Source organism: Diplotaxodon limnothrissa, linkage group LG10 (assembly GCF_057381915.1).
Source record: "Diplotaxodon limnothrissa isolate DT_005_m linkage group LG10, D_limnothrissa_male_GT1.1, whole genome shotgun sequence".
NCBI lineage: Eukaryota > Metazoa > Chordata > Actinopteri > Cichliformes > Cichlidae > Diplotaxodon > Diplotaxodon limnothrissa.
In genome coordinates, this window is record NC_140605.1 from 23,462,400 (window position 1) to 23,477,195 (window position 14,796).

Here is a 14,796-nt window from a genome sequence, read left to right on the forward strand (position 1 = left end):
TGACACAATATTGCGTTTCGCTTCTGTTATTATGGTACATTGACAAAAACATATACTTTTATTCACAGGATAAAACAGGTTTTTTGTATCACTAATTGCCCAGTACGATTACAGCATACAGTATTATTGTCACTGCTACATTTCTGTGATGGGTACCAGAAATTATTTCCACTACTAATTAATTACCGTTGAGCTCAAAGGTCCTATTAATAAACGGTTAACGAATGTGTATTTATGACGACGATTTGTGAGACTGGTAAACTTATGATACGTACGATGGTCTTTCGTTCTACACGGTGCATTTCAAGGTCCTGCACCCATCCGTCGGTAAACTGTACCTGGGCTTGTTGCAGTGACCGGAAGTTACTAAACTTCATGAGTGTGTGCACTCACTCCAAGAACCGTATGATTATAAATATGCATATAAATATGCTAAGATGAGATAGCTGACTTCATCTAACTAGCAAATGTTTTCCAGGCTACGTTGGTGATTCAGTTTTTTTTAATATGTATGATATTTTTGTCATGCGATTTTAAAGCCGGTCCTACAACCGCATCCAAGAATAACATGCAGCGTATCTCAGAACTGTCGGTGAAAATTATTCTTGGAGCTAGGTTTAATTGAGCTGCATTTTAAAGAGGTGCAATTTCACAATTTGTGTATATTTTCTAAGTTCACTATTTTGTCATGTGTTGAGAAAAACACAGATTAAAAAATTACATGGTCTAATATTTACATTTAGCATATAACTGCAACATTATTTTTTCTTTTTTTTTTTTTTAAAGACTCGAAAGGACTTGAAATTCAAAGTTTCAGACTTGTGACTTGACTCGGACTTTTACACCAGTGACTTGAGACTCGACTCTGACTTGCCTGACATTACTTGAGACTTGACTTGAGACTTGAGGATAAAGACTTGAGACTTACTTGAGACTTGCAAAACAATGACTTGGTCCCACCTCTGCTGTTCATTTACTTGCTGATACTAATATCTAATCAACCAATCACATGGAAATGCAGTGCTTTTAGCCATATAGACATGATCAAGATGACCTGCTGAAGTTCAAACTGAGCATCATAATGGGGAAGAAAGGTGATTTAAAATATTCCCAGTACGAGTATTTCAGAAACTGTTGTTCTACTGGGATTTTCCTACAAAGCCATGTCTTGGGTTTATAGAGAAAGGTCTGAACAAGTAAAAAAATATCCAATGAACAGCAGTTCTCTGTAAGAAAATGCCTTGTTAACACTAGAGGTCAAAGGAGAATGTCAAGACAGCCTAAATTTGGTGTAAAAAATATGAAAGCATGGATCCATCCTGCCTCGTATTAATGTTTTAGCCCGCTGGTGGTATAATGGTGTAGTAAGCGCATGGCCCACTAGAGGACGCCAGGCCCTCCTCACAAAGCATGTTTTTGACTGTATCAGTGGACTGCTGGAGGTCACTTTGAAGGGCTCTGGCATTGCTCATCCTGTTCTTCCTTGCTCAACGGAGCGGATACCGGTCCTGTTGATTGGTTAAGAATGGCCTTCTGTTCTAGGATATACAGCAAACCTGGCAGTGACAACTGATGTGCCATCCTGGTAGAGTTGGACTACCTCGGCCACTTCTACGGGTCGGTCAAAAGCTAGCAGCGCTCTCCTACTTAATTGACCATATCAATATTCAAGAAGTTTAAATGGCTTGAGGTTATATTCTGCTTAAAAAGTGTTTAATTTTTTGGAGCAGTGTATTGTGCAAGGTTGCAGGATGTTTGTAGAGTGTTTGCAAAACTACATTTAAAATAAACCTTATTTTCTTTCTGAAAACTGGATGTAGGATATGCAATTACTACTGTGTTCAAGACAAAAAAAACAACTTTTTCAGCTATAAGTCATTTTATTTTTTTAAATTTTTGCTTCTTTTTGGTGACGTGGCAACAACAGCAGCACCCAAAAAGGTGATTTGTTGCACCAGCATTCACTTTTAAGTAAAAAACAAAACAAAACAACAAAACCCCTCCCAAAACAAAAAATTCAAGGCTACCAGAGAACAACAGACATACCAGTGCTTTTGAATGAGAAAAGCTCAACAAAGAAATACTGCATGACAGTAACTTGTTGTATATAGTTCAAACATACAATACAAGTAAACTCAACAAAAACTCCCTGCTTCCACTTAAACGAAATAACATTATAATCCGAAGTTACAATTGTTTGTGGTGGTGGTGGTGGGGGAACACAATTTTGTCATGTACAACTCTGAACAATCCGTGTTAACTACCAGTGCCTCTGTATGTATACTTACACTCAGACATACCGCAGTAGTTTACATTTTCAATAATCTCGTATGTATAATTCTCTCCTGAACAGCTATTTTGCTTACAAATTTTTCATATCTGACATTCATAGTTTACATTTGCTCTGGAAATGCTGAAGTCATCTTTAACAATACAGCCCACCAAAGCAGCACAGAGAGAAAGCAGTTTCCATCCTACGCTCACAACCTTTATGTCATTAAGTAGTCCGTTCAGTATTACTATTATGCAATATTTTTTGTAGTCAAACAAAATGAGAAATGGCATGCTGAGGCGGCTGGTTGATGCGTAGTGTTGATTAGAGATGCTGTCGTCTGTGTCTTTGAGAGAGGCTACTCGGTCATCAAGAACAATCTCAGAGGAAGGACAGAACTCTGTTTCAGGAGGAAACTAAAACTCAGGGGCTGCAGTGGAAGCAGTTAGTCAATGTCCATTTCAGGGAGATTTTTCTCTGGCGTTTTTGTCTGCTGTTCCGTGCCCGCGGGCGTCGTTTTGTCCGGGTTGCACGGTTGGCTCTCTGTTCCCTCCTGTCCGTTAACCGGCCCATTCTCCGTCTTCTCCTCATTAGGAGGCTCCACCTTGGGTTTGGGCTTGGGTTTAGACAACACTGGGTTGCAGGATGCATAAAGCTCCTAAAGAGTAAAAAGATACACATGCTTAGAACATGACATCACAGTTTTTAAACTTAAATTCTTCAGCTCATACCACAATGACAAATTACTTCAAACTGCTTGGCAGCTACTACAAGACTGTTGAGTGTCGTTTTTGGCGTTGGGTTTTTGTGAAATCTTCAGATGCTCTTAGGCCGTCAGTATAAGGAAAACAAAAGATAATGATGAATAATGATCTTAAAGTAAAATAATAATAATAATTCATGTTTATTCTGTTAAGATTTTTTTAAGTTGATGTTACAAAAGTATACTGGATAAACTTTGCTAATATGTTCATATTTATATTACTGTCTACTAATTGTAGACAATGAGCCCTTAAAACCCTAAGGAAGCCCATAATGAAGCTCTCTTAAAGAGCATGCAAGTGGTGTGTGTGTGCTTTTAATGTCTACCTTAGTCTTGGCCTTGATTTCTGTAACTTTGACCACTGGGTCCACGGTGAGGTCTTGATTGTTCTGCTGGTTCATCTTGCTGTTCATCCAGACCATGGCATCATTTACCTGCTTGTCCACCCTGGTCACCTCCAGCTCATCCAGATGATCATAGAGCTCGTCCTGTTGGGGCACACAAAAGTAAATTTGACAAACGTCTGGGGATTCTTGAGCTTAGTCTGTGATATGTCTGACCTACAGCTGTTCTTAAAACTTTGTATAAAGAGTTCAACAACAAACCCTGGTTACCTTTGCCTTGTAAGCTTCAATTATCTTCATGTACATCTGGATTTGTCTCCCAAGCTCCTCAAACGCTTTCGGCCTCTCCTCAGCTTCCACGTATCTCTCGTGGATAGGCTGGCCAATTTTCTGTTAAAGCAACATCGTCAGTAAGGCCGCAAAGTTATTCCAAATATCTGTAGAGTGAACCATTTTATGTCTTTTTTTTCCTCCCATAAAACTGTCCAGTCATACAATGAGTGCGTAGTTACCTTGAGTTCAGCCAGTTTGTCGATATAAACTTGCTTCTGTTGGTCTTCTCCATCTTCATACAGCCAGTTCTCTGTGTCCTCCAGTTTTAATGAGAACAAATCGCGATCCTGCATGTGAAGCAGTGAGGAAGATTCATTGTTTAACATTAAACGCATGCATTTCATCTGAACTGAAGGTTTACACTTAGTTTAAATTGAACAGAATCCAAATGTTACAGAGACGATCAGTGTATGATGACGTGTCCAGTGTGTACTCACTGCTTCATTCACAAACTTCTCCAGGATGCCGTGGAGTTTGTCCCTCATGTCGTACACGTACTCCTCCACGTTGTTCTTTGCATCATTCCTCTCCTTTTCCAGCTTATCCTGCATGATCATCTTACCCTGGAGGAGTCACAGTAAAGTCTACATTAGTTGAACTACTTTGTTTTTTTTTTTTTTGGTGCACACTTAACTAACAAAAACAAAACAAAAACATACAAAAAAAACACCTGAGGATGAAGCAAGACAACATTTACAATTTCAGGTATATTCCTGATGTTACACATGTCAAAAGAAAAAGAAAAAAAGGTGATATTATGGTTTGATTAACTGATTAATTATCAAATGATCAAGAGTTGTCCATTTTTAGGGGCTGTTAATGATAAAAGCCAAATCAGCTCCTCCCTTTTTCACACTGTTGGCTGCTTAATATGTTCGTTTCTATCTTTTGCTGCTTAGACAAATACATGTAAACAGCTACACTATGGAGACACTTCTTTAAATGTTAATGGTAACTAGGACAGCTTAACCCAGGGCCAGTGAGCATCACTAGGCATTACTGCTTGAGACAACACTGTGCATGCACACCACACATTCCTTGTGATTTTTACAGCATTACCTCATTTTCCACAAACAAATTTAGTTCTTCTCCGGAAAGCTGCCAGTCCAAGCTGCTCTCTATGGGCAGCTCCAGTGTTTTCGTCTTTACTTTGGGCTTCTTGGCCTGAGGAGGCTGGTCGTTCTTCTTCTCCTGCTGCTTGGCATCCTCTGTCGTTGTCTGTAATAGCAGAGATGAAACACGTTTTTCCCCCACCAGACAAATCAGCAGTATTTGACTTCAGCCTTTTTGAGTACTTGAAAAGCTCCAACTTCAAACGTGCTTTTGTGTTTCACCAGTTTCACAATTGTACCATCTGTATAATTTTATTGTGCTTTTTGTGATAGGTAAATTCTGGCCTGTATTGACTGTAAGTTTCTATATTGTTAGTTTATAATTTCTTCATGAGCCTATGGCTTTTATTTGTTATGTCAAAAGCAAAATTCCACATGATAAAGTATGGATGCATTTTTCGTTGTAAGTGAGAGGAACAATTATAGTTTTAAGCTCTGGGAATGACGACACTTTTGGAAAGTGATGACACCTCAGACCTTCAGAGGGCCATTTGAGGTTTGCTTAAGACATGGTTTTAGAAGTTAGTCTTTACAAATAGAGAAATTTATGTGTGTTTTTATGTTAAACAGCATGCTTCAAAAAAATAAAAAATAAATGAATGTTTTAAATTAAAAAAAAAAGTCAGTGGCAAATCATGTTTCTTAAAATAATGAGGAAAATAAAATGTATTGGATGTATTGGTTACCTGGTGCTGGGCGATATGGTTAAAAATTACAATAATGGTCATATCTTGCCAGACATATATTTCACAATAGACACTGCTGGAGTAATACATATCAAATTTTACATTAGCTCTGCCAAATACTTTTTCCCCAGTGGCAGAAATAAGCTTCCATAAGTATCCATGTACATGTGTATCAGTCTATTTTGGGTTATTTTTGTGTTAAACACTGTAAATTGTGTCTTTAGGGGAACAAGGTTTGTTGAGGAAAGTGAACTTCTTTTACATTTTAAAGTCTTCGGGTTGCTGTATGCGTAGTACTTATACAGAACAACCTAATTTTTCTTCTATATGAACGTATGTACCCATGTATGTACACATGTATGTATATATGCATGTATGGGCATTAGGGTTTCCTTATCGCCCAGCACAAGGTTACCTCCATTTCTTCTGTCTCTATTTTCTTGTCTCCGTTGTCTCCAGCCTGGAGTTTCTGATCCTCCTGGTCCACTTGCATTTTGCTCTGACACACGGTAACGAAAGAAAGAATATACATATAATTAAATTAAAACAACATGTGCTGCTCTGTTGCTGGTGTCATCTATTAAATCTGGGTTCAGCCCATTTTAAAATGGCAGTCCCCAGCAATTATTCAGATGTTCACGTCAAGGTTTTGGAAATGTTTGTGTCATGTGCACTCCTGTTCAAGAGTTGCAATCAGTCTGTATGCAATAGTGTAGTCAGAAACCTTCATTGCTAAAGCTATTAAAGCCATCTAAAGCTTGTCAAGACAAGATGCCTAAATAATACAGTAATGGGGTGGGGCTGGAACTAGGTTACTGATTGAAAGGCTTTCTCAGGCGCAACACAAACAGAAAGCAAACATTTCTCCCGTCTCTTCCTTACTGATATACACATACCCTCTCCATGTCATTAGTGTCTAACAATCAGTGCAAAAGCACATAATACACACCTCCTCTTCCTTCACGATCTGGTCTGTTTCCATTGGCTCCTCTCCTTCAGCAGTTTTCACGACTTCAACCAACGAGGCGCTTGATACACTGAACACACCGTGAACGTTCACCCGAACTTTTACCTTGACCTTTGCGCTCTCCCCTGATGCCTGAGGAGCCACATTCTGGATCAGAAACTGGCCTGCGGAGTTAAAAGTTAGCACTGATGAAAATACCTGCGCATATATGAACAAATAAATAGAAACTCACAGAACTGCATCTAAATCTGAATGAAGTTGCTGTACCTATAGTGGCTTTAGGGTAAGGCAGCTCCTTGGGATTGTTGTAGTAGGCTTCAAGGCTGAATGGCTCTTTCCGATAGAAGGTCAGTACTTTAGAGAAAGGAGCTGCGTGGTTCTTTGGGAAAACCTCACAATCACTGCAAAAAACACAGAAAGAGCAGGTGATTGAGACAAATATACAGGGACAGGACATCAGAATGTAAACTCAATTTTCTGTTCATGTCATCGATGGTTTGAAACAAGCTGTGCTAGCTTACAGTTTTTATTCCAACAACGCAAGTGGTGAGAGAACTGACACGAAGCCTACCATTTGTCCTCTGAAGGTTTCCACCTACTCAACCACCCACCCACCTACCCACCAGCACGCACCAATCTGTTATTTGGCAACAGTTTATAAAACACATCTGAAGTCTTTATCAAACTCAAAGATCATTTATGAGAGGGTTTTAGGGCTTGAAACAGGATTTGGATGTTATTTAGCAAAACGTGAATGAATCCAGAAAAGATTTTTGATACTGGATCTGCGTGGTACATGGGTGTGGGCAAGGTGTGGCAGAAAGTCGTGAAGGGAGTCAACAGTACGAGTTCTGGCTAAGCTTACCCTTCAATATAATAGGAGCAATGTAAACAGGAGGACAATACATTCAAGTATTAAACCAGCTGCATTAAAGGGATGTTTGTGCTACTTTCTGTTAGATTCAAGCCTAAAGAGTACCTGAGTCCTTCCTCTGCAGCTGAATTCCACTTTAGGGAGATGGAGTAAGGGACAACATCTGTAATTGAGAACTCTCTCACTTTGAAAGCTGGTGACAAGATGGCACACTGAGGGGAAAAAAACACAACAACAACAAAAACCAGAATTTTAAGGTTAAACTTTTGTGTTCTTCATTTTCAGGCCAAAAATAGTATTCAGTATTCAGTATCAGTATTTGTGAATCTTTTTTGTTTTGTTTTTTTAAACTGTCTCCAAATCTTTCACAGATCACAGCCTTCAGCGATCCTCTCATAGGTCTCCCTCCTGGTATAACACAGCTGTTACTGTGTGAGTCTGCTGCCTGAGTCACTGTGGGGATCAAAGTGTTTGCCATGTGACAGGCATGCTGTACCTGCAGAGCACAGCCCCTGGCCACGGCCTCGTCTGCATTTAGGGTGGTGCTCAGCTCTTTGCCGAAGAATTTGCTGATCCGCTCTTTGATGGCAGGGATTCTGGTGGCGCCACCCACGATCTCAACTGCATATATATCCTCCTTTTTCAGCTCTGGATACAAAAAACAAGCGACAATCACGAAACAAAGCAGGTTATTTAGGTTTACAAAGTAATACGTTTCATATTTGTTTCATTTTATTTTTAAAGTTGAAAAGTAATGATTAAAGGAAGGCTAACGTGCTGCTGTTGTCCAGGGGGAAGGGCTACCACAGCAAAGCACATGACTGAATGTGTGAGCGTGCACGTGCCTACAGGGATAGTCCAGCTGCTATTACAGTCTCATGTACTCACTGGCTTGTTCCATGACGCTGCGCAGGGGACCCTCGACTTTGGCCAGCAGCCCCGAACACATCTCCTCAAACTGGCCTCTGGGGACACATGATCATAAATTATTAATAGGTGCAGCCAACATGCACACTATGGAAAACTCCATTAATTTAAGAAACAACACTATTCCCTTTTTAAAATACTTGTGGCTACATGCTATATGCTGATCTTATTCTCTTATTTAATTTAACTTTACTTCTTACCTGTTTAGTTTACTGGAAACATCAATATCATTCATGAAGCACTCAATGTTGAGAGGGAGGTCAGAGGAGTTGGCACTCATCAGCTTCTTGAGCTTCTCGCACTCCTGGTAGAGCCGCACAAGTGCACGGGGCTTGGACCTCACATCCAGCTTGTACTTAGTTCCAAACTCCTCGCAGAAGTGGTTGACAAGGATATCGTCAAAGTCCTTGCCACCAAGGTCTGAGTCAAACGCAGTGGCCAGGATCTAACAGTAGAGAAGGTAAATATATTAGTAGTAGGTAGAAGCAAGTTTAGGTTTTGCCTCTGACGATTTTTGATCCCTCCTTATTTTTCAACAGCATAACCCAGAACACCAACATCACTGATAGTCAGAAGTGTTCACCACTGACCGTAAATGCTGTATTTTTTTTTTTACATTTATTTAATAGTCAGGCCTGTTTATTGACATCAGAATATCGTAAATATAAGATTTAAACAGAATCCACTTTAGTAAACTTGCTAACTCACATGAGCACTTTCAGTATTTATCCATCACTCACCTTGAGCTTTCCCTTATTGAAGGCACAAACTGACACCTGGTAACCAGAGTGGCCCAGGTCCACAAACACCACTATTCTGGGCTTCTCTTCTGGAGCTGGCAGGTCCTGCTTGTAGATTCCATATGCCAGAGTCACTGCAGCAATCAGACAGAAGCTTCAGGTTATTTTCTGCTCACCGCTGCATCCAGGAACTAATTAGTACTCCAAATTCCAGCTGCACTATGCTAAACTAAATCTGCTCGAACTAATGCAATTGTTACTGCAATGCTGCAAATGTATATAAATAAAATGTAGGGCAGGTTTAATGCTGTGCATCTATTTCACTGTATCTCATGGTTAAGTTATAAGCTAATGCAATAACCATTTTCAACGTGTTTCTGAGTAGTATGAGATTAAAGGCTCAACAACAACACAGCAGACTTAAAGATGATCTAGATGTTTCCATGAACCTGCAGTAGTCTCGTTCATCAGTCGTAAACAGTTGAGGCCAGCGATCTGAGCTGCGTCCATGACTGACCGTCTCTCTGCATCAGTAAAATAGCTTGGTACCTAAGAGGAAAACAAAAAAAAAACATTACATTACACTATTCCATATTTAGGATCAATCTGGGCCCCTCAAAGGAATAAATCACCCATCTCACAAGATTCATAACCTCCCTGGATAAAATTACCAAGTTAGTTACTCAGGGTGCCAAAACAAAACAGCTCCTTGTGGAAAAGATCACAGGCTAAATTTAGCTATTGGCAACAGTACTAATAACATGTCATCCATCTCCAGAGCTGATGTAAACCTTAAGTTTAGGCCCAGTGAAAGCAAGGGCCTCAAAGTGTGAGCTCTGTAACATTACGTAACAGATCCTTATTCTGTGCTAAAGAAACACACGCTTCCCACTCTTCAGCTTCGAGGTACAAGAGACGAAATAAAGCTTTCAGACAAGACGTGTGCTGAAGTGCTCAGGGCTCAAAATGTGACAAGAGCAGGTGGCAAAGCATTTCTACACCTTGCAGGCAGCTGTCAGCCTGCATATTTTACCTGAGCTGGTAGAAAATTCAACAGGATGACATTAATCGCTGGCTGTCAAATGACAGGATGTAAATCTAATGCAGTGTTCTATTCAGGTACAGTACACAAAGTCACTTTATGGCAACTTAAAGATTCATCATGCAACGTCACTTTCACCAAATAAACAAACAACTCCTAAGACATTTAAAGCTACCTCCATAAGATCTGTTGTTACAAACCTAAGCCTGAAAAACCATCTATTGAGACCAGGATAACCAGGTGGATTAATAAAAGACCTATCCAATCCTATTTAACACGTCTCATAGAGCTTAAGTAGGGTTGTGCCACATTATATCATCCAAAATCTGGAAGTTTTAACATGATACAAAAGTATTATACAGGAAATCATTGCTGTAGCAACGCCATGTGTTTAGGTCCTCTAGTGCAGACAACAATGAGACAAGCCCAGGAAAGTCTGACAGTAAAAGCACCGTGTCAGCCTCTAATGATGATTTAGTACCTAAAAAGGAGGCGACTTCAACACCCTCTGACACACCACAATACTTTGCGAAATATGCAAGAAAACTGGTCCTGCAAAAGGTACTTGAGGAAGAAGTCATCATCACCAAAGCTACGAAGGAGCTGGTAATGTGCAACCCAAATGTAAACACGTGAATCAACCAGGCGCGCTGGCTGCACTCAGTGTGACAGGACGAGCAATCGGTGGATGCAGTTTACATGATGGAAAAGGAGGGCTATAAGCAGCTGGTTAAAATCCCTGAGCCAGGATGCAACTAATGCTTACCGAGATGACGCAATCTACTACTGGTTTCTTGAGTGCACTTTCAGCAGTCTCCTTCAGTTTGGTCAGCAGCATGCCAGTTACTTGCTCAGTGCTGAATATCCTCTCTTCTTCCATGTACATCACCTAGAAATTGGTAATGAGGTAAAAGATTACTGTCAGGACAAATCATACAGCTGTCCAGTAGAGTAAGATGTTTGCTGCAGTGTACACAAGACATTTTATGTTAATATTTCCATTAATAAGAAAACTCATTAATTATTTAAATGGCTATCTCAGTTTCATTTAGGGTTTTTTTAAGATGACAAAAATATGCATATGTGATAAAATATGGAAAAGATGCAGATTGCAAAGCCTTGTGGTTTAACAGGCAAAACCAGGTTTATGTATTTTGATTTGATTTGATATTTCTTGTGCTCTTATTTATCCTGAGGACTGACATTAATCATCTCCACGGGGACTCTACAACATGCCGCTCTGTGCCTTTGCAGTGTGCCAAGCGAAGCATTGTCATTTATGCACTTGCAATAACTTTGGGTATTTCTGGAGTCTCACAGTCATCATCTGTTAGTGCCAGAAATGTGTACATTTTTCACATTTAGGCAGTCAGCAAAGCGTACGGTTCATATCACCAACACAATTATCATTTTGCCCATAGGATAATATTCCAAGAGACAAAATCCCTGCAGAAATAAGTACAACATACTGAAAGTGTTTTTAGGATTAAATGGGAAGATGAAGTAGGAATGCTATGAATCAGAGCAAAAAGTATTACATGACGCACTTCTTAGAGCACAGCATGTAGTGAGTGGAGGATGCAACATAGTCAGAAATAAGCTGTTGTATCTACTGTGCGGTCTCTCGGTTAATTTTCTTTTAATGGTCTTTCTTTTCTTTTGATTAATTATTTCCCATCAGCTAAGCTGAGGGCAGAAACCTGGTTAGAAAATACAGTCTTACTTTTATACCGGTGGCCCCAGAGGGCATCGGTGCCAGCTCGTACACCAAGTTAGACTTGGCCGACTGGATGTAAGGATCTGTGAACGCTCTGCCATGTAATCGCTTGAAGCTCTGCACTGTGTTCTTATAGTTGGTCACCACCTGAATAAAAAAAGAAAGACAAAACAGGAGGAAACAAAGCCAAGTATTAACCACTTTTTACATTTAATTGTAAATAATTCTCATAAATATGACCGTATCGGTGAATTAATTTTTACCTGGCTCTTTGCAGCAGCTCCTATCGAACGATTTCGGGGTCCAAACGATACAAAAGACCTGGACACACACGAGTCAAAATGTTAAGCTACATTAATGACACAACTAGCAGAGCTTCACATGATAGTTCAGTGACCAATCTACACTGGTCACAATTTTTAACTAGTTGATCTCAGCACTTTTCTAAATAATCCTTGTTGAAACCTGGACTGAGGCTCCAGACTGGCTTGTTTAAGTTTTGAGTTGTCTGTACTATATAAACACAGGCTGAAGTGGTGTGGTAAGTCCACTTAAATCACACAGGGCTTGCCTCTCATCACCATCTCTATCAAACACAGATGCTGATGACACAGAGTAAGCGTTGCTATGAACACACAAGTGGAGTGTGGTGATGTCAACAATACAAGTCTCTGAGGAGAGTCACTCAGCGGATGCTGATCTTCAATCAAGAACAGGACAGGAAGTTGTATGGTAAATAGACTGGCTGTTATAAAGTGCTTTTCTATTCTATTTGAGCACTCAAAGGACTTTTTACAGTGGTGTTTGTGATGTTTATGATGTAGTAGAGAGTAAGTTCACAAAAACAGTTCAATATTTGTCAAAAAATGTCCAATATTCATAATTTTTCAAAATTTAATGCAACATATTTATGTGAGCAACAGACAAAACGTTGTGCAAGTTACCAGGAAAGTATTTGTTTTCCTTTTACTCAGTAAGTATAAGTGTGTTACGAATATTCAACATGAAATTCTGTGTTTAAATTCTGAATGTGAATTTGTCGTATAATACATATATACATATATATATATATATATATATATATATATATATATATATATATATATATATATATATATACACACCAAGAAACTGTTATGTATAATCTTTCTATTCACCAAATTATCTTATACGTGATCTACTTCTCTGACACATGTTTGCCTTGTAAATTTGAATAAAATTAAATAATTTTTAAAAAGTCCAGGTTGATTCACAATAAAGTATCTTCAGCAACTTAATGATGTATACATATTTCATATAACCATGACATAAAACCCATTTTATATATATTATATTAAATTTTTCTGACTTTCTGACTAGTAGGTGCACATCTAAGCATAAATTGGGCGTTAATGCTTATCTTTTTCTTTCCCTGTTTAATACAAACGTTATAAATAAATTACAATATAATAACTGGTCTTATTTCATTTTATTAATACTCTTTGGGAGGGAATTCTAAATTGTAATGATACATCTATAAATATACCAGTTAATCATTCAAAACCAGTGACAGTGTATAACATTCAATAACGCTTGTGTGCTTTATATTAACGTTGAACTCTTACAAAAGAGAAAATACTGTAAAGACTTTAAAAATTTGTCACGATGACTGAAATCTAACTAATGGAATTACAAAATGCGCCATGAACCCAAATAAGCAGAATTCAAACAATATTAAAAAACCTTTCTGATAACAATATGTTTTTCAATAATACTTTTGCATAATAATAAATACTATATAACCTTACACCATTTAAAACATGAAAGGCTAAAAGACATAAAAATTTGCTAGAATATTCCAACAAGCTGTCGTCATCGTACAGAGCATAACGCAAGGCGTACAATTTGCCACACGGGGCACACCGGTTGGTCGGAGTTTACGCCTTGAAGACAAGCACAACTACTTAAAAACGACAGGTGGCAAACACCGCCCGGTCGTGTTTTAACCGGCGAAGCCACACCAATTCTCCAAACTGTCATTACCGTTAATAAAACTATGAGCTCAGCTAACTTGCTTAGCTTCATAATCGGTCTTGGAAGGCGGTGTGAGCCTTATGAGTTAATTTCTAGATGGTTCCATGCTCACCATAGACAGGCTGAGAAATGTATCACTAACTTACACGGAAAAGCAGTTCAATTTCCCAGCAATGAGCACAAATGGTCGCTGAAAGCAGAGAAGTTGCGTTCACGTGTATTACAGTGACACAGGTGAGACAACACTTATAAATGAAAACCTGTCCTGTGTAGCTATCCTTCACAAACTATAATAAGATTTTACTTGGTACTTACGGTGTACATCTGTCGCTGTACTCATTGGCGATTGTCTCGATTCCTCCAGCTCGGGCTACAGCTACATAGCAGCTTTGAAAGCCCAAGTCAAATCCCACCACTGACATCTTGAGCGATATGTGTCTCCTAGGTTTATCTTTGTATACAGTATGATTTCTGTAAAGAAAATAAACCTGTAACTAGATTTTAAAACATAAAAAAGATGCTCCAGTCAAGTGAAGTTGTTAAGCTGCTCTGTCTTAAATACTTCTACTCATAATCCACACCGCTGATTGTTGCCGGTGTCTCTGATGTGTGTTGGCAGGCTGCAGCGGCAAGGTCTGCTTTACCGTCTCGCCCGCAGACATCGCGAGATTTACAGGGTTCTAGCGCTCTCTGGACTTTTCCATATCCACGTGAAAGACAGTTCTCCAACAGTCGAGGTGTAGGGAGAAAGCTCCATAAATTTCTTCTTATTTAATAATAAATAAATAAAAAACCTCCAAGTTTAAGGTTTACAGTAAGTGAAATCAACAAATGACTAGCTTGATGAATTCTGGAATCGAATCAGGGTGGGGAAACAAAAATAGACTGTGATGCAAAAAGTGATGAAGTCATTTTTGTCCCCTTTTGTTTTTGTTTTTTTTTTTGTTTTTATTTTATTAGAAATAAAAAAAATGTAAATGACCCAGCTCAGAGCAAAGTCGTGGGG

At 39.0% G+C, this 14,796-nt stretch overlaps 1 protein-coding gene across 1 annotated transcript; it reads right to left on the reverse strand.

Moving 5' to 3' along the window:
• Nucleotides 1–1,870: 1,870 nt before the first annotated feature.
• On the reverse strand, nucleotides 1,871–14,418 carry hspa4a (heat shock protein family A (Hsp70) member 4a). The gene is made up of 19 exons (XM_085364619.1): nucleotides 14,106–14,418; nucleotides 12,041–12,098; nucleotides 11,784–11,924; nucleotides 10,827–10,949; nucleotides 9,468–9,567; nucleotides 9,019–9,152; nucleotides 8,479–8,723; nucleotides 8,240–8,316; nucleotides 7,848–7,999; nucleotides 7,457–7,563; nucleotides 6,745–6,878; nucleotides 6,460–6,641; nucleotides 5,926–6,009; nucleotides 4,772–4,930; nucleotides 4,150–4,275; nucleotides 3,892–3,999; nucleotides 3,650–3,769; nucleotides 3,362–3,523; nucleotides 1,871–2,930 (listed from the first exon to the last, which is right to left on the reverse strand). The coding sequence occupies exons 1-19, from the start codon at nucleotides 14,210–14,212 to the stop codon at nucleotides 2,718–2,720; spliced, it is 2,532 nt and encodes an 843-aa protein (XP_085220745.1). The 5' UTR covers nucleotides 14,213–14,418; the 3' UTR covers nucleotides 1,871–2,717.
• Between the last annotated feature and the right edge of the window lie 378 nt (nucleotides 14,419–14,796).